General features: G+C 38.7%; 2 protein-coding genes across 3 annotated transcripts; one reads left to right on the top strand and one right to left on the bottom strand.

Annotated features, from left to right (window-relative positions):
* The first annotated feature begins 1,886 nt into the window (after positions 1-1,886).
* Positions 1,887-12,756, top strand: gpr155b (G protein-coupled receptor 155b). Of its 2 annotated transcripts, none has more exons than XM_084375610.1 (20): positions 1,887-2,045; positions 2,579-2,809; positions 2,964-3,111; positions 3,723-3,852; positions 3,980-4,158; positions 5,129-5,281; positions 5,434-5,501; positions 5,899-6,070; positions 6,635-6,790; positions 6,993-7,076; positions 7,210-7,333; positions 7,448-7,532; positions 7,759-7,846; positions 8,015-8,252; positions 8,677-8,754; positions 9,175-9,332; positions 9,517-9,612; positions 9,702-9,766; positions 9,846-9,983; positions 10,805-12,756. In XM_084375610.1, exons 2-20 carry the CDS (start codon positions 2,652-2,654, stop codon positions 11,346-11,348), a joined length of 2,862 nt encoding a protein of 953 aa, XP_084231736.1. In that variant the 5' UTR covers positions 1,887-2,045; positions 2,579-2,651; the 3' UTR covers positions 11,349-12,756. The 2 variants fall into 2 exon arrangements, with proteins under 2 accessions (XP_084231736.1, XP_084231737.1); XM_084375611.1 differs by having other exon boundaries at positions 1,888-2,045; positions 10,747-10,917.
* A 924-nt stretch (positions 12,757-13,680) lies between these two features.
* On the bottom strand, positions 13,681-24,056 carry LOC311270618 (transmembrane protein 41A-B-like). Its single transcript, XM_084375612.1, has 5 exons — positions 23,684-24,056; positions 17,931-18,081; positions 17,112-17,273; positions 16,807-16,945; positions 13,681-16,718 (listed from the first exon to the last, which is right to left on the bottom strand). Exons 1-5 carry the CDS (start codon positions 23,821-23,823, stop codon positions 16,483-16,485), a joined length of 828 nt encoding a protein of 275 aa, XP_084231738.1. The 5' UTR covers positions 23,824-24,056; the 3' UTR covers positions 13,681-16,482.
* Positions 24,057-27,334: the final 3,278 nt, after the last annotated feature.

Raw genomic sequence — 27,334 nt, 5'->3', positions numbered from 1 at the left:
GCGTCGTGTATCACCAGATAAACACAAGATGCATTTTTGCATGTGCAATAAAGCTGGACGACGCATTGATCCGACAGTGTGTCATGATATCTATTATATCATGAAGTGTAAATGCTGATTTTCTTAACTAGAAATTCTTATCAGTCCAAACACATTGTGATATTATTGTTTTCAAGGCGCTAAGGCAGAAATGTGTTGGTATATTTTGGTCATCCAGCAACATGGAAGCTCATGTGCAGTGTATAAGAGACTTCACAAGCTCTTTGAAAAGCCACCAGGTCCTTTTTATAGCCCCTTTGTGTAGCTGTACTAGTATTTCCAAAATAACCTAACTGTTTGACATTGTGCTGCTCTCCTGCTTCATGCCAGAGGATTTTGAAGTAGGGGGCTGATGGAGAGCTGTACTCTAGTATTTCAATAGATTTCACCAGGGTTTGTAGTGTAATTCTGACTTCATTAACCCACACAGGAAAACGAAAAACCAAGAATCTGAGTTCTTTTAAAAAAAAAGTGGTTTTATTAATTTTCCATAGTCACAATAAAACAAAACATAACTCAACATAAGACAATGCAACATTACATAACATAAAACCAAGCACCATCATAACGAATATTACACCTCGCATTTGACACATACACACACTTCTCCCTCCCACACAGAGACTGGTCCTCCAATATCTATCCAGAGTGAAAATACAGATACATCAAATAGTTAGTATATTAATAAATAACATAGATTTTATATGTCGTCAATGGGTTCAGCATAGGCATCTTTTCTAAAGGAAAACATGTTTTCACCTCATTAATCCACTGAGTGATTCCACGAGGATGTGATGCAACTGTTGGCAAAATGTGAGTTCTTCTCAGAAACTCAGCTGCTTGTTTGCCTGTGGACCAATAACGTTAGATACGTTGTTTTTGGGTCGCTGCTCATTAAAATGTAATTTCATTAGTCAACACTGTAGGAAATGATTTATGTTGGTTTTGTCTCTTTGATCACAAGTTCCTTCATGGAACGATGTCTCGTACAGGGTGTGTCGTTCATCATAGATCTGTCAGCGTGTGCATCAACAACGCTATGAAGTATTTATATGGAATAAAAGAGAAAGGACACCAATAGATACACTTTTGAGTTTTACCCTTGTGTATATTATTGGTGTACACTGAGCGTAAGTCAGATTGTGGTGGTTTTATCAGTGATGTTGCTGCATCTGAACCGCAGAGAAAGGGATTTTGGTGTTTTCAGTAACGCAACAAGACCCTGATTGTGAGTACTGGTGAAAAATAATGTCAATATAACCAATAAATCAACATGTCTGGGGATGTGTATGGATTTTGAGGGTAGGAGACTTAATCTTGAGCTGTGATGGCCGAGTGGTTAAGGCGTTGGACTCGAAATCCAATAGGGTTTCCCTGCGCAGGTTCAAATCCTGCTCACAGCGAAGAGGTCCTCACCTTTGGTTGAATGACTAAGAATGTAAGATGTACTTCACAAATATCATGACAGAAAATGCATCTCATTGACATCCTAATATACATAAAATATATAAGTATCAGGCAGTGACAGTGCAAATCAGATAAAGATGTTCATCAAAAGATCAATTACAGAGAGATAAAGACAATATTAAAACACATCTTCATATTTTTTTATTTAAGGCATTGCTGCTTCTCAGCTGAAATTATATTCTGATCGATTAAATAACAAATGAACGACACAATCACGATGATCCACTTCACATTTCTTGGATTTTAATTTGTTTTGCTGCTATAAAACACTAAATGAGCTTCGAGGTCACATGAATGCAGCATCTCGCCGCACGCTCTCATCCAATCACAGTCGGAGTTCGAAGCCTCGCCGCGCGATGATTGGCTGAATCGCCTGTCAGACACGCTTCAGGGCGTTGCCGCTGTCGGCAGCTGTCAGATTCAGGAGCAGAGCGTCTCGCACAAACGGGGGGAAAAAAAAAACACGGGCTTGTTTTAACGGGACAAGGCGGATAAATGTCGTACATTTCAGAGCAGAGATGGTCTTCTGAGTGACGGAGGTAAGGACACACTTTCTGAACAAGGCATTTCATGTAATAAATCACTGCCAGACGCTGAAGGTCCGTCTTTTCCCTCAGGTTTAACTAACCTATGTTCCCTGATGTTTTTAGCATGCACCTAGCTAACAGTTAGCTAACGGTCACCTGGCAGTGACAACGGTGGGGTCACTGGAAACGGTTAGCGTCTGTCACTGTGAGATAACACTGGTTTCAGTTTGCTAGTGTGGCTGTAGAAGTCGACTGTCATTGAATGAAAGCGGGGTGACTTCACTGTGCTAACTCAGCTAACGGTATGTTCAGGCACAGAGGCGTAAATAAGGAATTCTTGGCACCCTGAGAGACTGTTACTCAGCCAACAGCTCTCTCTCTCCAGCTTTTATATTAAAACAATCCGTCTTGGTTTCTTTTGGGCTCCCTCCAGCAGGGAGGAATCACACTTTGCGGTTACTCTCTCTCCCCCCTGCTCCTGTATAATTAGACTATGTATCTCTATCCTGCCTGTTTTCACTTCCATGGTATGTGTTTCCCTCCAGAGTGCTGATATTCCCCAGCCATCACCTGACTATCCTGATCTCCCCTCTCCTCCTCCCCCATCCCATCATCATCATGGAGATTGCCAACAACTACGTGCTGATCCATGGGAAGAACATATCCCATAACACCCTGGTGGGCTCTGCTGCGGTGCCCCACATGTCCATCGACAAGCTCTTCCCGGCTCTCCTTGAGTGCTTTGGCATCATACTGTGCGGCTACATAGCTGGCAGGTAGGGCTGTGCAAGAACAGTACACACTTGATGAGTTTGTCTCCGTGTGTGCACGAATTCTGGACATACCCACTGTGAATATGCAAGTGATGACTGAACAGCCGCTCTGGCTTTCATGTGCATTAAGGACTTTTTCCTCCATTTCCACCTACAGGGCAGACATCATCACAGAGAGCCAGTCGAAGGGTTTGGGCAACTTTGTGTCTAAGTTTGCTCTCCCTGCTCTGCTCTTCAAAAACATGGTGCTGTTGGACTTTGGAGACGTCATCTGGGCGTTTCTCTGGAGCGTGCTGGTCGCTAAGGTCGGTGTTCACAAAAAGAAACGCATTACTTTTTTACTTAACACCGCTTAGAACAAATATTAATTGCCTCAAAACAATAATTCAATGAGAGACTGGCCTTCCTAACACCGTAAGAAGATGATGATAGACTTTCAAGGAAAACAAATAATGAATTATCATGTGAAATTTGTGTTTTAATGGGCCAAACACACTCAGACAAACCCACTTGAGTCACTCGCTCACCATACCACTGCTTTATAGTAGACGAGTCAAGCTTATTTGGCATGTTTATTACTAAATCAGTGGTTTACATCTCAAGGAAGAGTCTCTCAAATCGTCTTTTCCTCCACGGTGTCAGTACACGACTGTCTGGCTGAAGAGCCTCTCCACGGTCACACGAGATAGCATCGCTGTGCTGACTTTCATGGATATGGGGCGAGGTTAGCCAGCCATTTAGGAACAGTAATGCGTTACATGTAGCCCCAACGCTGTTGTGTATCTGTATGTGTGGGTACAATATTCGTCTGTGTGGAAAGTCCGATTTGGTAAATTCTCTGTGGAAAGAAGTCATGTGAGACAAAGAACCAACAAATAAACAGGTCCTGACTCTGATACCTCCATCCTGTGTGTAGGTGACAGTGTTCGTGCTGGTGTGTGTGCTCACTCTGATGGTTGCCAGTCCAGAGAGCAGATACAGCAAAGCTGGCCTGTACGCCATCTTCGCTACGCAGAGCAATGACTTTGCTTTAGGATACCCTATAGGTGAGGCAGACACAAAACACAAACACCGATCTATATGCCTCACAAGTTGTTAAGGATAGAAACATGCTGTATTTAAGTGTGCGTTCCCCTCTCACTCTCTCACTCTCTCTGGCTTTGTGTCTTATAGTTGATGCTTTGTATCGGAGCACGTATCCAGAGTACCTCCAGTACATCTATCTAGTCGCCCCGGTCTCTCTCATGCTCCTCAATCCCATCGGCTTCGCTCTTTGTGAGGTGCAGAAGTGGAGACAGTCCAGCCACTCACAGCACAGCACTGTTGGCATTGTGGGAGTTGTAATCATACAGGTATTGTTTATCCACGTATGTAAAAGATTTTAAGGTCAATAAATAGCAAATGTAACACACCTTTTCAAAATAAGAGTTGTTTTTTTTTTTTTTCATGTGTGAAACCAGGTGTTCTTATTATTTTCCTCCCAGAAGATTTTTGATTCAGCCGGTTTCAGACATGGAAAAAAGATTAGATTAGATAGATCTAATCGAAGATAGATTTTTGGAAAAAAAATAGATTTCTTTGAAAAAAAATGATTTTTCTGAAAAATATAGATTTTTGAAAAAGAAATCGATTTTTTGAAAAAAAAAATTGCATTTTATTTTTACATTTTTAGATTTTTTTAAACATTTTTTGAATTTTATTTTTACATCTTTAGAATTTTTTTTTTTACATTTTTTGAAGAAAAAAATCTGTTTTCTTTAAAAAAAAAATCCATATATTTTTTTCACAAACTCATTGAAACTGACCCATCATGTACATGTAATTTCTTAGCTTTAGAACTCAAGGAAAAATACTGGAAAAAGGTACAGGGGATAAATTATCCTTTCAAACACCAGTTTAATGTTGTGAAAGGGTCTATTTTAACCTAAATCACGTTTTCCTGAACTCAACTCAGTATTTTTGTGCTTGAATCTATACATTTTGTGCAAGAATGGAAGCTCTTTTAATATTTTTTTCTTAGCTTACTTTTACAGGCTAAGTTCCTCTCCGTGTGTGATAGCTGTTGTCTGTAATCACTGTAACAAAGTACGGATGAGAACTTAAGCCTCCCTGTTTTGTTAATTATTGTCTGTGAGAGTCTGTAAAGCCTGGTTCTTATCATAAAAACAGTAATTGACCTTGATCCGTAGTTTAACCTATGCTGTATTTGGTCCGTGAATGTGACGGCCTGGAAAGTCTTTGACAAAGTGGGAACCCTGACTTGAAAATATAACTTCCTGTTTAAAGTTATTGTGTCTGTCCCTCTTTCTGTCACCTCTCCAGGTGCTGAAGAACCCAGTGGTATTCATGGTGATCATTGGAATCATTGCCCACTTTGCTCTGGGCCAGCAGATCCCTGCTGTCCTGTCAGAGTTCATAGACGGCCTGGCTAACTCTTTCGGAGGGGCAGCCTTGTTTTACCTCGGCCTCACTATGGTGATTTTGGTTTTTGTTCAGTCTTACATTCAGCTTAATAATTCAGCTTGACTCACTACTGTATAATCAGTTTTTCTTTAAGCTTTAACAGTGGAACCGTGTGCAAATATGAAGGATATCCTGAGTAAAGTAAATCTCTGTTTCTGCTGCAGGTCGGCCAGCTCAGAAAACTAACCAGAGACACTGGAGTTGCCTTGATTCTCCTCATCACAGCCAAACTGTAAGCATGCGTGTATGTGGTTTAATGTAGAGGGAGCCTTAATAACAATATTCTCTATATTACTGTATATTTAAATGTGTTTTATTTTATTTTTTTTGTTTGTTTGTTTTTTTCATCTCAAAAACAACCATACACAAAGAAAGTATTTATTACAAGGCTTTTGCATTGGATTTGGATAAATTTGTACATCACAGGATATCTAATTATATAAAGAGAATAATCAGATAATTCAATAATTGTAGAAGCTAGCAGGATTTTTCTGCAGAGTGTGTCAGTATGTGATTGTGTCCTATTGTTTTCCAGCCTGATCTTAATGAACAACAGGAGCTTAACAGCGGGTGCTTAATGCAGTTTTATAGATTCATTTCCTGGCTCTCTCTGCCTCCTCCCTCTGCAGCCTGGTGATGCCTCTGGTCTGTAAAGACATGGTGGATATTCTGGATGTAGGAGTGAACAGCACGAGTGCCAACCACACCAGTCTGTCCAACTTTGCTTTCCTGTACGGAGTCTTCCCAACTGCACCCAGTGTGGCCATCTATGCTGGACACTACAACATGGAGCTAGAGGTGGTAAGTACGGTTGATGCAGTATTCTTTCTTTAAACAGCAATTTGTAAGAAATTAGTCTCGTACGATTATTATCGGAAAATACAGGAGGATGAATCTGGATTAAAAAAAAGAAGAATCCAATACTTAATGACTAAACAAGGCATCACCGAGGCAAACGCCTATCACCTGGTCCCATCACATGACAAGAGTACGCTATAAAAGGATCACACACACTAAAGCCAAGAAAATCCCCATTTCTTGCCAGTCTGCCGTTTCAAATGTATTTACTATACTCTGTTTCCTCCCCCACACCATGACACCACCCACTTACACTCTTCTACTCCATGTAGTAATAAATAGTTTTTCGAAAAGGAACAGGAAGCTCTGTCAACATGGATGTCACAGCCATCATGATTTTATATAGATTAACACATCTGTGATCCTGTTCAGACGGTATTCAAATTAATATAGTCAGATCCCACTTTCCACGCAGTACATCATAATCTGTATCCAGATTACATTCACACTGTCAGTGAGTCTCGTGCCTCATGTTTTTAAATGTCTTTCTCTCTGCTCTTTCTTCAGGTAACATCAGGGATGGTGATCAGTACGTTCCTGTCTGCCCCCATCATGTACGTCTCAGCCTGGTTGTTAACGATCCCTCTAATGGACCCGACGCCCCTGGTGACAGAACTTGAAAACGTTAGCTTCAACATCAGCATCGTCAGCCTCGTAGCACTGGTAAGTGTGTTTGTCTGACAGGAATGAATCCTGAAATACCGGTCACACAAAAGGAGTATGGACAGATGTGAAAATCACGAGAATGTGATTAAGAAAGTTGGTTGTAGTTTTATGGACAGAACATTGGTACTGATAGATAATAAATAACTGAACCATTTCCCAAATACAGTAATAACATGTGATCATGTGTGTCTTCTCTCAGGTGTGGACCATTGTGGTGATGTTGCTCAGCAGGAAATTTAACAGACTTCCTCACCTGTTTGCCTTAAATCTGTTCCTGGCTCAGGTCAGTCTCCAGTCATAATGTGCTGTGATTAGTGATGCTGTCTTATAATGATATTTAGAGGTCATTTTGTGTTTTCTGTCTCACATTCACCTTCATTTACTTTCATTTACTACTGTGCTTTACTCTGCTCTAGTTCCTGGTGTGTGTCAGTATGATCTTGTGGAACTTCTTGGTGAAAAAAGAAGATAATCTCGTCGGCAAAATCCTCACCTTCACTCTGCTCTACGGATCTCTGTACAGCACCTACATTTGGACAGGTGTGTGTATTTAATGAGCGGTTAATAACACCTCTGTTTGAGTCAATACTAATTGTGTTTGTTGTGTACACTCTAGTTCTTGCATATCAATGTTTTGGGTGTTTTTTTCTTCAGGTTTAATCCCTCTCTGTCTGGCTCTGACTAACAGAGATGACCTGTTGAGACTGAGACCAGGAGTGTTCATGATTTTGGGTTGGGGGTAGGTCAACACAACCAAACTCCTCAGGACTTTTCTGTAGAAACCTTTTAAAAATCTTTAAAGTTATATCTGCTTTGTAGATCAACGTAAACAAAAATGTACTTTGCCACAGTTTAATTATGAGAGTAGAATCTCGAACATGAGAAAGCTGTGTGAACATCATGGTACATATGTCTATGTGTGTGTGTGTGTGTGTGTGTGTGTGTGTGTGTGTGTGTTTGTGTAGGGTTCCCTTCCTGATGGTCGGAGGTCTTCTGATATCAGGAGAGAGGACTGACACCATAGACTCTGCCTTCTTCTATGGCAGAGCTCAGGTTAGAAAAATGCCATCTGTAATTCTGAGTCTGTTTAGTACCTATTTAAATCTATCAGCGAGATCTCTGCTTTCACTAAGAATTATGAATGTTACATAAATCCCAAGATAAATGCAAAACAAAGTAGTCCATGAAGTTTAACTCATATTCTGTTCTTTGGTATTCCAGATAATCAGCACAGCGGTGGTGCTTGCAGTCAGCCTGGTGCTCGGTGCGATTTCTCTGATGGGTCTCAGCCAAGGTGAGAGGGAGCAGAGAGGCTATCAGGCCCTGAGCAGAGCTGCTGTTGCAGGAATCAATGATGAGCAGAGGGCCCCTGGTGTCCTGGAGGATCCACAACAACAACAACAACAGCAGCAGCAGCAGCCACAGTTGGCAAATTCACCTGCCTGCAGCATCAACTCAGGTAAAAAAAACAACTTTTTGAAACAAGAAAACATTGTTTGAAAAAAAGATTTTTTGAAAAAAATAAATTGTTTGCAAAAGAATATAATTTTTGAAAAAACAAGAATTTTTGGGAAAAAATATTTTTTTGAAGGAAAAAAAATATGCGTGAAACTGAGTAAAAAAAAAGGGTTTTTTTGGGTTTCTCTGTCAACTCAGATAACCCTGTTCTAAAACCTTTGGTTTAGTCTGAGCTGGACAGGGTGCAGACTTATGTCTGTTGGTAAATTTGGGTTTCTGAAGTCCCTTACACATTTATGCCCAAATAAAACCTAAAGGCTGCATGTAAGCTGAATTTCTTCAGAGTTGAAATGAGTCATAACTTCCTATCAATACTGACCAGATGTCTAAGGTCGATATTTATACTCTTTCTGTTGTGTTGCCAGACCTCCACAGTTTCTCTCCTCTTCAGTCGTTACCTGACATGATCGCCAGCACGCAGAGGGAGCACACAAACAGCACAGGTAACAAACGCACATGTCATTATTTTCTCATTTAAATTGTAACACTTTTTTTTAGTAAAGATAATTCTTATTTTATAAAAAATTTTTTTAAAACAACATAAAAAAGAGTACATTTCTATATTGTGCGCTAAAATGATTAAAATAAAAATATTTTTGTGCAGCTGAAATTACAACCTGCTGTCTGTCAGTGATGTATCTAAATAAACACAACAACCATAGTAGTACCAGGATGTTAAGATTTTTACTTCTAGTCAAAAAATAAATAAATAACGACCAAACAAACATGAATGAAAAAAATATTGCATGTTACAAAGTGCGATAAAAGCAATGGAGTCATATGAAACAGTATGAAAATATCAGGACGTGAGGAATTTCTCCAGTCACTCTGGGATCTTAACAATAGTCTCCTTTCCTCTCCAGGCCACAGTGGGGCGCTGTGTGACGGACAACAGCAGCAGGGTCCTTCCTCCTCAGAGCAGCCTCTGAACCTGCCACCACCTGGGCCCCCGACCACTGATGACAAACAGACGGTCAGACACGTCCTGCTCTGTCTGCTGCTCTTTGTCAGCCTGCTCGCGGTGAGGATTGAATGCTCAAGTGTGTCTGTGAATGTAAAAAAATGTATCAGAGAAGGTTTCAAACGACAGTGCCACGTGTTCTCGCTTAGAGAAAAGAGCCTGGTTAACTTGTATAAAGTGTATATGTGAAGCTGAGATGTAAAATGTAAGGATGAATGTCCTGAATGTCTCCGTCCGGATGTAGAACCTGTCCAGCTGTCTGTGGTGGCTGTTCAACAAAGATCCAGGAAGACTTTACCTTGAACTACAGTTCTTCTGCGCTGTAGCCAACTATGGACAGGTACCAGCGTCTGTCCTCTTTAAATGTGTAAACATGTGTTTAACTGTTACTACAACTGTAAAAACATAATTCTCCGTCTCTTCGTTCAGGGTTTCCTGTCCTTTGGGATCTTCGGTCTGGACAGACACCTCATCATCCTGCCTTTTAAAAAGAGGTGAACAACATGACCTCCTTTTACGTTAAATAATCAGAAGAGACACGCAGAACTGGAATAATGTTTGTGTCTGTGTCAGGTTGCTCGGGCTGTGGCAGGGCAGGGAGAGTGATGATTTGAGTCCCTCAGGTGTACCAGAGGAGGTGAGGCTCACCTGTACCCAGTTTGTCCGCTACCACAAAGACCAGTGTGTACAAGACATAGTGCACACACGCAGGTAAGAGTGCTAGTTTGTGTGTGTTTTGTCTGTTAAAGGGGGAATACACTTGAATTAACTTTATGAATTTTGAATTGAATTTGAATTTGTGGAAAGTGAATAATTCTATTCTAGCTTTGATTTAGTTCTGTTCTGATCTGAAGTGCTGTCCTGGTTATTACCGCTGGGTTATTATTTTGTTCCCCCTGATTTTTCGTCAATATTTTGCATCATCTTTGCATGTGATCTGTTGATCTGATTTATACATATAATATAAATTAGACATTTATATTATATGTTGTTCTAATTTAACATTTGTTTGCAGCACAAGTTTATAGTTACATAGAAGAATAAGCTGTTACTGCTGCTATCGCCTGCAACTTTTGGACATTTCTGAGCTTCATTAATGTTTCATTACTGTTTTAACGTCTTTTCAGTGATATGCAGGCCACAGTGGGTGTCTGATTTCCATAAAAGAGAAAGATTAGCTCAGATTTTGAGATAGTGTTTCCATTGTTTACTTTTTAGCAGTAAGCAATGTGAAATCTTACAATATTTAATGAATTTTGGCATTCTACTGCTAAATCTCTACCAACTAAAAAACTTTCTGATTGGTTTTGAGTCTTGGGTGCTTTCTTTTCTTTTATTCTAACACATAAAATGCTTTCCACCCTTCATTTCCTCTCTTTTGCTTGTTCTTTCCTTTCTTCCCCCAATATTTCCTTTTATTCCTCCCTCTGCCTGCCTTTTTTCCCCCTTCCGTTCCTCCTCTATCACCCCCTAGTGGCTCAGGGGAGAGTGTGAGCGCTTCGACAGGTGAATCCTTCCTCTGATAATGACAGGTTTGGGCGAGGAGGACGACTGGAGGAGGTGGAGGCTTTGAGACATTCCCCCTCCCATCAGCCCCAGCATCTACACCTGCATCAGGATTCTCAGGAGCATCTAAACAGGAATCTGCACCAGATTCACCAAAGTCACGGTCCAGCTGAATCCCGCGGCCAGCGTTCGCTTCCATCCCAACTTCAGCTTGTGCCTGAGAATGAACACCAAGCACATATTTACAACTCTGGCATCCAAGACGAGCCGATTTCCCAGCTCCACTCTAACCAACACCTACCCCAGCATGATTTTGCCTCTAACCCACCCCATCCTGATCAGAACCCCCAGCTCCATTTAGAAAGAGTGTTTCGGGGCAGCGACCTGGTGGGCTGGCTGGTTGAGCGGGGCCTGTGTGCCGGGCGAGCTGAGGCCCAACTGTACGGTGTTCGACTTCAGCTGGGAGGAGTGTTAGATCACCTGACGGGTCAGCACAGCTTCAGGGATGAACCCACTCTGCTGTACCAGTTCACACAGGGGAGAGGGGAGGGATGGTCCAGGAACATTTGAGAGGAAGTGAGGAGAAAGGAGGTGGTGAAAAGGAAAAAGATACCGAGCAGCAACCACCATGGCCGAGAGCCAAAGCGGAAGTGCCTTATGGTGCAGTTTATCCGACAACCACTGGACCGGCTCTGGAAAGGCTAATGGTACTGAAGTCAGTGAGGCAGATCCATAACTTCTCTATAGAAAGTGTCCAAATTTTGACAAATTTGTTACAAGATGATATCAAATAGTATTTTTGAAGGTGTGTTTACTTTAATTGACATGTTTCTTGGGCTGTTCATGGTGGTTGCTGCTTGCTCGTCCGCTCAGGCTTATCCCTACATTTGAAAATATCTGAGAGTAGTTACACGGGACCGAAACAGTGATGGCAGAGGTCGTGGACGAAGAGAAGACAAGCGCTCCCTGCTGGTACTTCACGTCACCCGACTCTGGACCAAGTCGTCTTCACTCCTCTTTTTGAAAAACGTTTAGTTAAAATCTTATCACCACTCTGAACTGAGCTGGCTTCGATCATAGCTTTTTGATTTTAGTCGCCTTCAGATGTGAACATATACAATCGCTCTCTGACATGTGACGGAAAAATGATTTTCCATCTTTTCTGTGAGCCAGTAAATTCACATTTTCAATATGTGAAGGACACATAAGCTTTGTTTTAAGGACAAGTCGTCCATTCATCAGCCTGTCGATTATTTATGTGACATTTTGCGTGCAAGCGATGAGAAGACACTGTATGTTGTCTCTTAGCCAATGAGCTGCAGGCCTGCTCACTCCGAAAGCCAATGGCGTTGTTGCCTGCTCATTCTGTTTTATGTTGTCATGTTTTCTTTCAGATGAAAGAACCTGCCTGTTATTTCAGTATTTGATATTTTGCACGCTGTGTCTTTTAACCACTCTGGTCTACGTTGACTACTTGCATGACTCGGAGCAGAACAGACTTCTGCTCAGCACTGAACCTTTTGCACTGACTGAATAATGACATTCTTGAAGTCTTTAACATTTAGCAACTCACTTGATATTTGTCTTGTGACGATGCTGTGGAGAATGTTTGTTGTCTTTACATCGTGTAATTGCGTTGCCGCTGTCAATTTGAAACATTTGTTTGGACTGGACAAAAAATGAACTAACGTTATCAACAGTGTGACGAAACTGCTGCTTTTTGCCAGCTCTCCTTGGCTGTTGCTAGCAAAGGTTAGCTAATTAGCTCATGGCTTGGCTCTGTGCTTTGAGGTCCCGGCCCTGACAAACTCTAGGGCCACTGGCTCCACGGCTAACTCGGTCATGAGCTAACAGTAGCTAGCTACACGTAAGGATAACGAGCAAAGAGCAGCAGTTGTTGGGTGGAGGGCCTAGCTCTATAGCACACTAACTTAGTAGACACCTCCATAACGCAATACACAGATGTCTTTGACATTAACGTCAACACTCCATTTCATACAAAATTGCTAATGCTAGCTAGCTACAGCTGAGGATAGCTATCAAAGAGCAGCATGTTGTCAGTTTCTCTGGTTATATTCTGCATCCTTTGCTTTTGGAGCTACATTTGAATTCTGGCCATAGCCTAAAAAAAATTACACGTTTAAGTGAAAAATACTAGAAATTCACCATATCTGAAACTCATCTGTCCATCTGAATTTTTCATTCATCTTGTTAGATTTTGATGAGACTGATAAGTTCATGATAACAGTCCTAAATTAGCTCATATTGTACAGAAAACTGACCTGAGTCGTAACCGCTACTGAACTGTTTACAGATCGTTTGACTCGCACTGAGCGACTCGCAGCACTAACTACACTACAACTACTGTTCGCCTGTTATTTGCTGCTGATTTGTCTCCATGAAGTTTATCGTGTGTTGCCAGGACTGAAGAAGATGGATGGTGATATATTTACATATGAGCCATATATGTTGACCCATGTGTCTTCTGCCAACTGACGCCACATTTATGTTCATGCAATTCACACCAGGTCCTTGTGTTATAATGAGTTGTTAAAATGAGTGCCTGCCTGCGCCAATGTGAAGGTGTGTGTGTGTAAATGTGTTTGTGTGCATGAACAAAAATGTCTTGAGTTTCTGTGTGTGTGTGTGTGTGTGTGTGTGTGTGTGTGTGTAAGCTCTGAGAGAGAACAAGAGAGATTATAATGTGAGGTTGTATCTGTGTGTCGTTGATCGATGTTTTGTTTCAAGTGCGTTGCAGTAAATCAATCAGGGTCGATGACTGTGCGACTGCAAGAAAAGGCACAAATAAACTATTGTTTGCATCCAAAATCGTACATGTTTCACTTTGTCACAAAAACCTGTATTATCCTCAAAAAAGGTTCTTTTTTTCTTTTTTTTGGTCAAAGAGGAGAACAAAAATCATTAATAAAAAAAGGACATTTTTTGCATCTTAAATTCATTTAATTTTGCTGTTGGGACGTGAGCAGCAGATCCAAATGGGATAATTGGCACTTTGGGTCTTATTGACATTGTTTTTGACATTTCTCACCTCTGTAACTAAAGATCCTGAACTTCACAACACGTCAGGCTAAAGAGAGAAAAAGGATTTTACAAATTATCTCTGAACAGACGAACAGACAATATGCAAAAAAAAAAATCTGGGTTTTTAAAAAACAACAGATTTTTAAAAAAAAAAAAAAAAAAAGAAGAAAATTAGAAAAACAAAAACTGATTTTCTTTTGCAAAAATCTGTTTTTTTAAATCTAAAAATCTATTCTTTTTAACTTAAAATCTGTTTTTTTCCCTAGATTTAAAAAAAAGTTTTACTCGCTTTTGTCTCCTCCAGAATTCGCTTTCACCTGGTTTCACACATCAAATAAATCCTTCTGCAAAAAATACATTGCTTGAAAAAAACATTATTTTTTAAAAGTAGTTTTTTTTAGAGTTAAAAAAAATCTTGTTTAAAAAAAAAAAAAAAAAAAAACTACTTTCAAAAAATCAGGGTTTTTTTCTCAAAAAATCTTGTTTCAAAAAAATTTTTTTTTTTTTAAGAAATCTGTTTTTTCAAACCATGTATTTTTTGCAGAAGGATTTTTTTTTTATGTGTGAAACCAGGTGAAAACAAATTTGGAGGAGAAGAAGGCGAGTAAAACATTTTTTTTTTTTTTTCTTGGAGAAAAACTAGATTTTTAGCAAAAAAGAATAGATTTTTGGATTAAAAAAAAAATGATTTTGGGGGGGAAAAACAAGATATTTTTGAAAAAGAAAATCAGTTTTTTTTTTTCAAAACCTTTTTTTAATCCAAAAATCTGTTTTTTTTTGCTAAAAATCTAGTTTTTCTCCTAGATTCGAAATTTGAAAAAACTTTTTACTCACTTTCGTCTCCTCCAGAATTTGTTTTCACCTGGTTTCACACATGAGAAAAATCCTTATTGACATTGTTTTTGACATTTCTCACCTCCGTAACTAAAGATCCTGAACTTCACAACACTGTCAGGCTAAAGAAAGAACAAGTATTTTACAAAATATCTCTGAACTCTGAAATACCTCTAAAATATACAACAGACAATCCAGATCTGCAGAAAGTAAAGGCTTCACAGTTGCAGACTGTCCCTCGTCGCTACAGTCACACCTGAATTTAAGGCAAACATGTACAGCTTGCTCCTTCTGGTTAATCTTATTTTTTTTTCTTTGGTAAGAAGCTACAACGTAAGACCATTTACTATAGACTCTCCACTCTGCAAAATACTGATAAAAAAAAGTACATTTCCACATTTAAAGTGTATCAGATACACTGATAGCAACAGACACGGTGCAACACGACACTCAGTTAAAGGCTTCATTTTCACCGGAGCACAAGATGAGATCTTCTCGTGACTGTTTCACAATTCAAATACAAAGATACTTGAAAAAAGGCTAAGTTGAGTGAAAAAGGAAGGGAGTAAACTTTTCCCTCAGGTGATGTCAAGGTGCCCTTGAGCAAGTACAACACAAGAACCCTCATTGTGTCATTGTGGCAGCAACACGGTGAGAATGTGTGTACCTGTCAATGTGATGTAGTGCAGGCTCGGTAAAGGTTAAAGAGTTACAGCTGGTTATATCTTTAAGAAAATGTCACTTAATGTACAAAACTCTCTGACAAGAAAAGGATACATTTATATTTTAAGAGTTCAGGGAGCTGCTCACCACATTACAGTGTGTTTGTGTTCATAGGAAGTTACATTTCTCTTTGCTGAGACCATCGTGAGAAGATCAAACCTTGTCACTGTCGGTTAGCTACTGTAAAACCGATCCGTCAAGGCAGCCACGGCTACATTAAGACACATAAGTGCTTGAGGAAAACAGACTCACTCAATCTTGAGACATTCAAAAGTCCAAATATACTAAAACTTTTTTTTCCATGCAAATCCCAGAACCTTAATGGCTGCACTGGTTAACCGCCTGATCTCCATAATCCACAGCAGACGTTTAAATAAACAAAAAACAAAAGGAACAAAAAGTGGCAAAGGTTTGTGAGGAGATCCAGAACAGATTCTTCCACAGCAGGGTCAAGCTGGGCCTCCTGTGTAACTAATTACTTTCAAAGCTCTCGTGGTAACTTGGCACAGTTGCACAATTCTTCATGGAGGCGAAGAGAGAAAGAAACGTATCAAGAGCAAAACTGTGATGTACAACAGACCGCGAACAGAGAGGCAGTCTTTGGTTGCCCTGAGGCTGGAAACTCTCCGTATGACAAGAGGGCAACAGTCTGTTTCGGGTCAGTGAGACAGTATTTCATTTCCAAACCATCTCAATAATTGACAAGCATGAAACATCTAGTTGGGCGAAATTGAATCTATATTGTCATTTTCGGGGTCATCCCTCTGTGTCAATTAAAAATCAAGGTCATTTAAAGCTGCTTGTTTTTGGTTTTTGGGGCCCATCTCAGAAGATATCACTTCAGCTGTGAGAGATGTGAACTGTGAGGAGACAGAAGCCTGCAGCCTGGTGTAACATGACCTGAAGACGTTTCCAGACTTTCAGAACGGATCATACTGTAAGTATGAGGAGACTTTGGTGTGACCTTACAGAAATCTCAGGGCTCACGAGGACAAAGGTCGCGTACCACTCAGCAGAGAGTGTTTTCCATCTCAGTTCTTCTGACACCATGTTGTGTTTGGGAATCGCACCAAACCCGACGACTCTTTCCTCTTCTACCCCAGACTCATCGTCTCTTCCGGTCCTGCTTGATCTCAGCCTGGCTCGGTCCGTTGCTGTCCATGCCGTCCACCTTGAGGTGAGTTTTGCCGTAACGTTTGATCAGCGCTCCGGGGAGGAGAGCCATGAGGGCGATGGCGAGGAGCTGAGCCAGCGTCCCCCAGGAGAAAATGTCATCCAGGGAGGAGATCTCTGAGAGGATGGAGCCGGTGCGAACACAGATGAAGTTGTAGGGGATCAAACCTGGAGGAGAGATCAGCAGCCGGGTGATCAGAGTTTGTGGCTATCTGTGTTGTGTGTTTGTGTTTTATTTAGTGTGGTGTAGCCTCACCTATGAACACAGAGAAGAAGAAAATGGGCATAGGGATGTTGAGGACAGGACAGGTGATGTTAAGGAACCAGTTAGGAGTCATAGGGAAGAAACGGAGGAAAAGGAGGAAGAAGAACAAACTGCTACGGTTTTCCTCCACCTGACAGGAGAGGGAAGAAGAAAAGGGAGAGAAAAGAACAAAGATGGTGAGAGGAAGTGAGGGGAAAGTAGATGAAAGCAGAAAGAGAATGAAAAAAAATTAATTAAAAAAAACATGGCTTCTTTTTCCATCACAGAGCTGCTACCATGGACTATCAGTCGCCTACCTTCCTCTGCAGCAGGGCAACCTTGTCAGGGAAGAGCTGAACCACATGCTGCTTCCCAAACGCAGAGGAGAGCAGGTAGCAGAATGTGGAGCCTGTGGTGGTGAGCAGGCAGGCCAGCACCAGACCCTCCCAGGGCCCGAATATCGCACCGGCTAACATGTTCTGAAAGAGGGGGGGAGGAATGGATGGATGGATGAGAGAGATGGATTAGTCATTTGTGTGAACCGAGTACTGTGCATCATTCCTCTGTATGTTTGTCAGAATGTATATGTGTGATATGAGTGTCAACAATTCTTTGAATGCAACTTTCTTGTTTTTTAATAAATATTATCTTCCTGAGTCAATAAGATGTAGATGTTCTGACGACTCTGTCAAACCAGAACTGTCTGATGTTTTTTTTTTTAAATCTATTTTTGTCTCGTTTTTTTTTTTCAAATAAATCTGTTTCCTTCAAATAAATCTGTGGTTTTTTCCAAAAAATTTTGGGTTTTAAAAAAAAAAAAAAAAAGGTTTTCCCCCCAAAAAAATTTCAGGTTTTTTTTCAAATAAATCTGTTTTTTATAAAAAAAAAAAAAAATTTTTAAATCTGGGGGGTTTTCCCAAAAAATCTGGGTTTTTTCAAACAATGTATTCTTTGCAGAAGGATTTTTTTAATGTGTGAAACCAGGTGAAAAGTGAATTATTGAGGAGATGAAAGCGAGTAAACCATTTTTTTGTTTAAATCTAGGAGAAAATAAGATTTTCTGAATAGACGATTAATGAATTCTCTCCACAGGTCTGGTCAGAATCATGTAACTGTGTGTGTCCAGTATGTCTCACCAGCAAAGAGGAGCCCGGTATGGCGAAGGACTGTTTGTAGAGGTAGGCGCTGCAGAACAGCAGCAGGACGTAGCCGTGATTTTCTCTTTTATAAAACTTGAGCATCTCTGCGAGCTCCCGCAGCTCGTCCAGGTCCGACGGGAACTTCAGCCTGCGTGGAGAAACGCAACAGAACAAACATTGGTACCTACTGACTTTTCAGCTAATCCTGAATGAACAATAAACAATAAAGCTTTTCACCACCATGTCTGTGATGTCTGATGTTCATTGGCTATTTTCTTGTGCATGACTTGATTCTTGATTTATTGCTTTTAAACTCATACTTAAAAAGTAGTGGCAAATGGACTTGCATTTCTGAACAAAACAGGAATCGAACCAGCGACCACCTGATAACTTGGCGATGCAGTCTACCTCCTGAGCTACAGCTGCCTACTTTAACAGCACGATGGGTAACTTGTAATATGAAATGTGTTTTGAGTGAACCAAATATAAGCTTGACACAACAAAACATGGCTGCAAAACGTTATTACAGAGAAATAAAAGGAAAGATCATATAAGAAAGAAGATAGTGGGCAGTGTGTGTGTGTGCGTGTGTGTATGTGTGTGTTTGCAAAAGCGTGTGGGAGGGTAATAGGATACATTTGATTGGGGGACAGAAATAGTGTCGCTGCCTGTAGACTTGAGCTGAGGGTATGAAAACACTCCTCTCTCTCACACACACACACACACACACACCCAGAATCGCCCCCCCACTTGAAACTCAAGATGCCGACTTCCTCTCCCACCTGCTCTGACCTTCAGCACTCCTTCTTCCTACTGGTCAGCGTTCAACCATTCCCTTCTCTCATTGGCCGGCAGGTTGATGACTGTATGAATGTATGTACTGTATTTAACGAGGGTAATGTGTCAATGTGGGCACTTTTAATTTCGCTTACACATAACCCCATGAGACACACATTCACAGACACACACACAGAAGTGTTCACATATAGGCCGGTAGTTTGATTCACTACATCACAACTAGGAACTGATATGAAGCGGTGTCACGTCAGGTTTAATGTTGAGAGACTGATGTTGTTAAAACTATAAAAAGTGATACAATTTCATTTAATTTTTTTGAAAACAGAATACATTGTTTGAAAAGATACAAATTTATTGTAAAAAAACATTTTTGAAATCTGTTTTTTCAAACAATGTATTCTTTGCAGAAATTTTATTTTTCATGCGTGAAACCAGGTGAAAATAAATTCTGGAGGAGATGAAACCGAGTTGAAAAAATCTGGGGGATTTTTTTGAAAAAAAAAAAGTTTTTAAAACTACAAAAATCTGTTTTTAGTGAAACCAGGTGAAAACGAATTCTGGAGGAGATGAAAGCGAGTTAAACATTTTTTTAAAATCTAGGAGAAAAACAAGAGTTTTTGAAAAAGAAAATAATTTTCTTTGTTGATTTTTTTTTTCAAAAAAATGTTTTTTTCTCAAAAAAAAAAAACTTCCTTAAAAAAATTCTGTTTTTTCTAAATAAAATCTGTTTAAAAAAAAAAAAAAAAAAAAATTCTGTTTTTTTCAAAAAGAAGGATTTTTTTATGTGTGAAACCAAGTGAAAACAAATTCTGGAGGAGATGAAAGTGAGTAAAACATTTTTTTCTAAGATCTAGGAGAAAAACAAGATTTTTTGAAAACGAAAATTCAAAAAATGTGTTTTTTAAAAAAAAAAAAAAATCAGGGGTTTCTTAAAAAAAAAGATCTGGGTTTTTTCAAAAAGAAGGATTTTTTATGAGTGAAACCAGGTGAAAATTAATTCTGGAGGAGATAAAAGTGATTAAAAGATTTTTTTGAAAAAAAAGACGTTTTTTTTTCCCGAAACCCCCCCCCCCCCAAAACTACAAAAATCTGTTTTGAGTGAAACCAGGTTAAAACTAATTCTGGAGGAGATGGAAACGAGTAAAACATTTTTTAAAAATCTAGGAGAAAAACAAGAGTTTTTGAAAAAGAAAATCATTTTTTTTTTGATTGAAATTTTATTTTTTCAAAGAAATCTGTTTTTTTTTCAAAAACAATCAGTTTTTTGTTTTTTTTCCAAAAAAAAATCTGTTGTTTTTTTTTTCAAAAAGATGTTTTTTTTTCAAAAAAATCTGTTTTTTTTTCTTCAAAAAGATCGTTTTTTTTTCAAAAAAATCTGTTTTTTTTTCAAAAAAATCTGTTTTTTTTTCAAAAAGAAGGATTTTCGAATTCTGGAGGATATGAAAGTGAGTAAAACATTTTTCAAAAATATCTAGGAGAAAAACAAGATTTTTTGAAAAAGAAAATCAGTTTCTTTTTTTGAAGAAGAAATTCAAAAATGTGTTTTTTTTTTAATCTGGGGTTTCTTTAAAAAAACCAGGTGAAAACGAATTCTGGAGGAGATGAAAGTGAGTAGAACATTTTAAAAAAATCTAGGAGAAAAACAAGAGTTTTTGAAAAAGAAAATCAGTTTCTTTTTTTGAAAAAAAGATCAAAAAAATTGGGGGGGTTTTCAAAGAAATCTGGAGTTTCTTTAAAAAAAAAAGATCCGTTTTTTTTCAAAAAATCTGTTGTTTTTTTTCAAAAAAAATCTGAGGGTTTTTTCCCCCAAAAAATCTGGGTTTTTTTAAAAAAAAAAAGACGTTTTTTTTCCCGAAAACCCCCCCCCCCAAAACTACAAAAATCTGTTTTGAGTGAAACCAGGTGAAAACTAATTCTGGAGGAGATGGAAACGAGTAAAACATTTTTTTAAAATCTAGGAGAAAAACAAGAGTTTTTGAAAAAGAAAATCATTTTCTTTTTTTGAAACATTTTTTTTTTTTAAATGTGGGGGTTTTTCAAAGAAATCTGGAGTTTCTTTAAAAAAAAAATCTGGGTTTTTTTTTCAAAAAAATCTTGGGTTTTTTTTCAAAAAGAAGGATTTTTTTTGTGTGAAACCAGGTGAAAACAAATTCTGGAGGAGATGAAAGTGAGTAAAATATTTCTTAAAAATCTAGGACAAAAACAAGACTTTTTGAAGAAGAAAATCAGTTTTTTTGTGGAAAAACTTTTTCAAAACAATTTTGGTTTTTTTTCTTCAAAAAAATCAGTTTTCTTTTTCAAAAAATATGGGTTTTTCAAAAAAATATATGGGTTTTTTCAAACAATGTATTCTTTTCAGAAGGATTTTTTTAATGTGTGAAACCAGGTGAAAATGAATTCTGGAGGAGATGAAAGCGATTAAAATATTTCTTATAAATCTAGGAAAACCAGCTAAAACAAAAATCTTATGGAAAAAAAAAAAAATCCCGAAATGTACTTTTTCACCCTGTTTCACACATGACCAAAACTTTTTCACTCAGTTTCAGACATGAAAAAGGAAAAAAAATTAAAAGATTATCCTGGCAAAACCCTTTCCCCGACACTTTATGAAGTCAAACACAAGAGAGAAATCAATTCAGAACAGACTTTACAAAATGGATACTTAAAGACTATTCACATGAGTGACTTTCACTTTTTCCACAGTAATATTGTAACATGACTTTTGTGTACAATTTCACTGCTGAGCCGATATGATGCTAATAAATCTTAACTCCAATATCTCATCACTGAAATCACAGTCGCACACAGAAATACACGGCTGAGCAAACATGATGCCAACCAAGTTCACTCACTTAAATTACTTGATAAGTAAGAGTATAATATGAGTAATGGGTGCAAACACACACACACTAACACACACACACACACTTGGGCCCTGCTCTTGGCCTCAGAGTGTCTGGGTCGGCGTTATTCTATCATCCCTAGACAACCTCACATTTGACCGTCTGGCACATTACAACATACCACTTATAAGACTCACACACACACACACACACACACACACACACGCACACACACACACCGAACACTCACACAAATTCTGAGGAGTAATGCGATCAGTCCAAAATGTACCGAGAGGAGAGAAAAAGAAAGGAGAGGAGATGAGAATATAAAAAGACTTTTAATATTTAATAGCTATGCTGACATTAATATTATTAATATTAAATCCGAGAACACAATGTTATTATGACAAATCTACGGGTGGCTGGTGTTGAAATGCTCAAATCACCACAGACTGTCAAGAACTGATTAGCGAGGTTGTTATTTCCTTTACTTATTTCCTCCCTCCCAGGGATCCTATCCCAGCATGCACTGGGAAAGAGGAAGGTAAACAGTGTTGTTGGTCTTCAATCCTTTAAAGGTGTTATTTATAAGAAAAGTTGATTTTTGAGACTCATTCCCAACTCATCAAAAACTTTGGGATGGTGGCCGACCGGACCTACAATCCCAGAACGTCATCATTTGACAGGTTGGGAGTCAGACTCAAAAATCAACTTTTCTTACACATAACACCTTTAAGAGGATTTCAGGTAAATATGAGGGGTCATTATGACCCTAAACTATGAGACATTACAATATGTTCACACCACACCTGTTTGAATTTTTGCTTATTGTTTCTATTTTCTTTCACTGTCTTTGAACTGCTCACACTTAATGTCCAGAAACTGCGACAACAGATATTGATTTATTATTGGGGGTCAGTAGTCGGATGTGACAGTAAAAGATTTTATCGAGGATTGCGATAAAAACACCATAATCGAAAATCGTCAATATCCTCAGATGAATGACTTGAAAAAGGTGTCTAGCCCACAAATGTATAGATTTTTTGGATTATTTTCAGAATAAAATAATCTGAAAATAATCCAGAAATAATCCTAAACCTGTCACTATGGCGGATGGCAAAGCTTCTCCATCGTATCCCCCAGAAAAAAAGTTAAACAGATGCGTGGACACGTACTCAACACGTCCAGTTTTCTCCGTTTAGGTACATTTTAGTGCCATTTTAAGAGTTTTAAGCATAATTTTGTTGGTTATCAGGATAATATCATGAATCGCATTTATTTTCATATCCTCCCGTACAGTCACAAGCCAAAAAGATTGGGAGCCATGACGGGGGGAAGTTTTTGCAATCATGGCTGTGGGTAATTTAGTCTCTGAGACACTTGATGTTTCTGTAATGTAGGGGGGAAAACCCGAACCAGTACTCCGACAACTGAGTCACTGCACGGTCACTGCCAGTGTTTTGAGAATAACTCAGAACTTTTTTGTTTAACTTAATAAAAGTAGCAACAACAAAGTGTATAAATACTCATTTTTTAAGTAAAGCATTCCATGTTTTATGTAGGTAAAAGTAATTATATTTAATGTACCAAAAGTTAAAGCACTCATTTTGCGGAATGACTCCTTTAAGAATTATATTTTGTGACTGGGTTATAATTAGAAAAGCATTAAATGTATTAAATATACTTTTCATGCTGCTGAGTATCTTAGTAAACATTGCATACATCATCATTTATTTATATAAATAACCTGAATGTACAAGGTAACTAGTAACTAAAGCTTATCAGAAACATTTAGTGGAGTAAAAAGTGCAATATTTACTAATAAATGTAGTAAATAAAAGAATAAAGTGTCAGAAAATTGAATTATTTAAGTACCTTAACATTGCAATTAATAAGCCTGTAATAAGCCAGTAGTTGAGTAAATGCACTTAGTTACTTTTCATCATGCTGACCCAAAAACTTGGGCTTTTAGGCCATAAAATTATCTTACAGCAGAAGTAATTTAATAGCCCAGTATTATAATGATTTTGAGTTGTTTCCTCTGTATTTTACACAGATAGTAATGTAAGTTTGAATATAAAGTCACTGTGTCTCTTTCCTTTGCCCCACCTGTACTCCTGCACCGCCTCGTCCTGCCCCTCGGAGCCCGGCTGGACGTGCTCTGGTCCCGGGGGGAGATGAGTGGACAGCAGGTAGAGGTAGACACTCGCCGCCGCCACAATGGCAGCCAATCCCACCACGGAGCGCATGTTGCTCCCCGCTGGAAGTCGCTCTTCACCGGCAGACTTCCCCTGGCTCCTCGGCCTGAAGTTAGGAGGAGGGCAGGACCTCCGGGGGGGGGGAAGACAAGTCGACGTGTTGGGGTTCAGTTCACCGGGGAGGAGCGGCGTCTTTACCGGCCGACGGGCTACGACTGACGGTTGACATTCTGGCCGGGTTCGGCCGGAGGATCACATGGCAGCCGGCGACCAACAACTTTCTTAAGGGACGACACACTGTTGACATGTGTGTCACACTGTAACACAACCGCCCGAACTCAGGACTTTTCTCTTTAGTTCCTGCTCCTTTTACTGTTTTTATTTATTATTTTAACCCCACAAAGATACAAACTGAACATGTTTAACTGGTTTAAATGAACTTTCTGTGTGAGTTCAGCTGTTTGTTGGGACTCTGGATGTGTATTTACATGAATCATCCACTAGAGGGCGACATTGTAAAGGCCATGAGGAGTTCATAGGTATGAAATTATATAAACTTACATTTTGCAGTGGAAGTATTAATAGATCAGGATCCTTATTATGCAGCAGTCTGATCCCATCACTGGGTTACTAGTAAAATATATATATTATAAGATTCCTGCAGGTTTTTGCAGAGTAACCTAAAACTGAGGGGTTATATATAATGTATATATATATATAGGTTGTTTTTTTTAAGAGACAAAGTAAAATGAATGTTAAAACAGCAGCACTGGGTAGCAGAGAAGACTGAAGAACAATAATTTACATAATAAATTACCATGATCTACAGATAGATGTTACTTCCCTGCAGAAATGCTTAGTTGAGACTGAAATAAAGCCAATTTCATGTTTTATTGGTCACTTTACATGATAGTTTTTTGTTAAATATCCTTTATTATTATCCTTTATAATGATCAGATTGGCTTTTAATTGGCTTTTGAAAACCTACTTTTAAAAAATTGATTCTCAGTGATTTTATTTATGAATTTCTTTTTTACTCTCTTTGAGTCTTATGTTAGTTTTCATGGCTTTTAGCTTGCTTTTATGTGTGTTGCGTTTATTCAGCTGTTATAATTGTAAAGCACTTTGTAACTGTGTTTTGAAAGGTACTATATAAATAAAGTTTTATATCATAATAATTATTATTATTTCTAATTATGTTTTTCAGGTTGGATGAATAAAAGCTGGGGAATCTTTATTTATGTCAGATTTTATTGACAATAACAAAACATAATATATATTAGCTAATTATACAGGGATACATTAAATTAAATAACCTCCATAAAACCAAAGAAAAGTAATATTCACAAATTGAAAATATTGCCCTCTAATAAAAATGACTGTCACACTTTTTATCCTCTTAAAAAACAAATATAAAAGATAATCGCCACAAGAACACGCATTTTATTGTGTTTATTTCTTTTTCATCTTTTGAGTGAAACAGTTTGGGTCAGATTTTTAGGTTTTCCGAGCTGTTCCCGAGTCGTCTTCTCCTGCAAAAGAAGTTCAGAACATTTTGTAACAAATAGTTTTCACAGTCTGGTATCAACACAATCACAACACCTTCTCAAAAGCTGAAGTTAGTGACCCTAAACTCTGTGGAGACACTGAGAAGAGGAAATTATACTTCGATAAATGTGGTACGAACGCATGTGAATGGTTTTTATGTGCTGATGAGGTGTAAAGATTCAGCTGCTCTGATAGTTTACAATTCAATATTACAGGACATCCTTTTAAAACATTAATTTCCTACTTTACAAGCTGCCTTTGTTTTTCATTCAGATTAGTTTGCTATGAAAGTTCACTTTGCAAAGATTTGTTCTGAACAGGTATAAAGCCTTCACATTTGGGTTTTAGCCAGAATAATGTTGTTGCTTTAATGCAGCTTCAAGCAGGAATTCTTGAAAAACGTGACTTTACTTTTTTCAGTAACGATTTAGTATTATTATAAGTTACTGGCCTGGTGAAAATCAAGAAATAAATATTGTTCCATGTTTCCTTGGCTCCTCTTATGGTATTGCAGAAGCCTTAGCACTGTTTTTTTTTTTTTTTGAAGGGTATGAAAGTAAAGTACAAACACTTCTAAGTAAATATTAAAGGTCCAGTGTGTAGGATTCAGTGGCATCTTGCCATGTGTTTGCAAATTCAACTGAATACCCAAATCTGACACTCTACAATGAGAAGACCCTCTGTAGACCCAGTGTTTGGATTGTCCGTTCTGGGCTACTGTAGAAACATAGAAGTACAACATGGAGGAGTCTGTGGAAGTGGACCTTTTCCTTCTGTAGGCTCATTCAAAGGTGACGAAAATAAAAAAGATTTGTATGTTGCATTCAAGCAACCAACTCAAACATTTCTGGTCGTCTACTAGAAAATTACAGTGGGAAGCCAAAGTCGAAATTCCTCCGTGTACACTCAGGAGAGAGCAGTTTTCTGATGTCAGCATCAATGGGGAGGAGGTAGGATGTATTTGTGGGTGACAGTATTGGTATAAGTCTAGTTGATGGAATACTTAGATGTGTTTCCACGTTTAAAAGTGCTCTAAAATAAAATGTATAATGAGTCGTTTTATGTAAGGAGGCATCACTGCTGAGGGTTCAGCTGTTTGGACACTTGCCAAAGAGACATCATTCTGTTGCAGCTAAACAAGTTTTTTGTTGACTTTTGTCGACGTGCACCTGAAACACTTGCAAGTGTTAAACTCCAATCTCCGAACTTAACAGTAGTTTCAAGTGATTATGCACTAATGCAAACATTGTTTCACTTTGTACCTTTTACATAAAGGTAATACGGCCATATTTCACATACTGGTGAGAACACGTCAGCATCAGATCCTGAGTGGAGTTGACTGTGTCTGATAATAAAAACTTAACATATAAGTGACACAGTGTAATTACTAAAGTTTACCGTTCGTATCCACGGTGTTGGGTTTGCTCCTTTTTATGTCGTCCAGACTGATTTTCAAAATTTCTGGCACAGCCACATCTCCTGGGATAACTGTAGGATTGGAGCAGATCCCATCAGAAACAAATCCACAAGGTTATTTCTTAGTGCTGCTCGAGTATGTAAGTAAGAATTACCTGGACGCTGCCCAGGTGAATCAGGTGTCGTCGCTTTGAGCCCGAACACAACAGCCAGGAGCAGGAACATGACCAGAGCTTTCATTTTCTACAAGAGAGCACTCAGACTTAGTGCAACCCTCAGTCTGTCTCTTTATGGTAAAAATTAATGATCCTTTTTAATTGTCAGTAAAGTCTGGAAAGAGATTTTAAATAATAACTCACCTTTGCTATTAAACTCAGCAGCAGTCCTCTGTGGGTGGGTCTTAAACGCTGAAGCTTTTATGGTGCCTCTGCTGTGAGTCTGACTTTTATATCAGACTGGCAGGCCTCAGTCGGGGCGTGTCGGGGTGGCAGAAGTATCTTAAAAATCTACCCAGGTCAGTTTTGGGAAGAATAGGCTCTATAAATAAACAACTCACTTGTGTCTTGTACTTCAAACTACTTGTATTACTTGGTTGTTA

The sequence above is a fragment of the Pagrus pagrus genome (genome assembly GCF_965226575.1).
Source record: "Pagrus pagrus genome assembly, chromosome: 15".
In the NCBI taxonomy this organism is placed as follows: domain Eukaryota; kingdom Metazoa; phylum Chordata; class Actinopteri; order Spariformes; family Sparidae; genus Pagrus; species Pagrus pagrus.
This window is presented reverse-complemented; position numbering and strand designations above follow the sequence as displayed.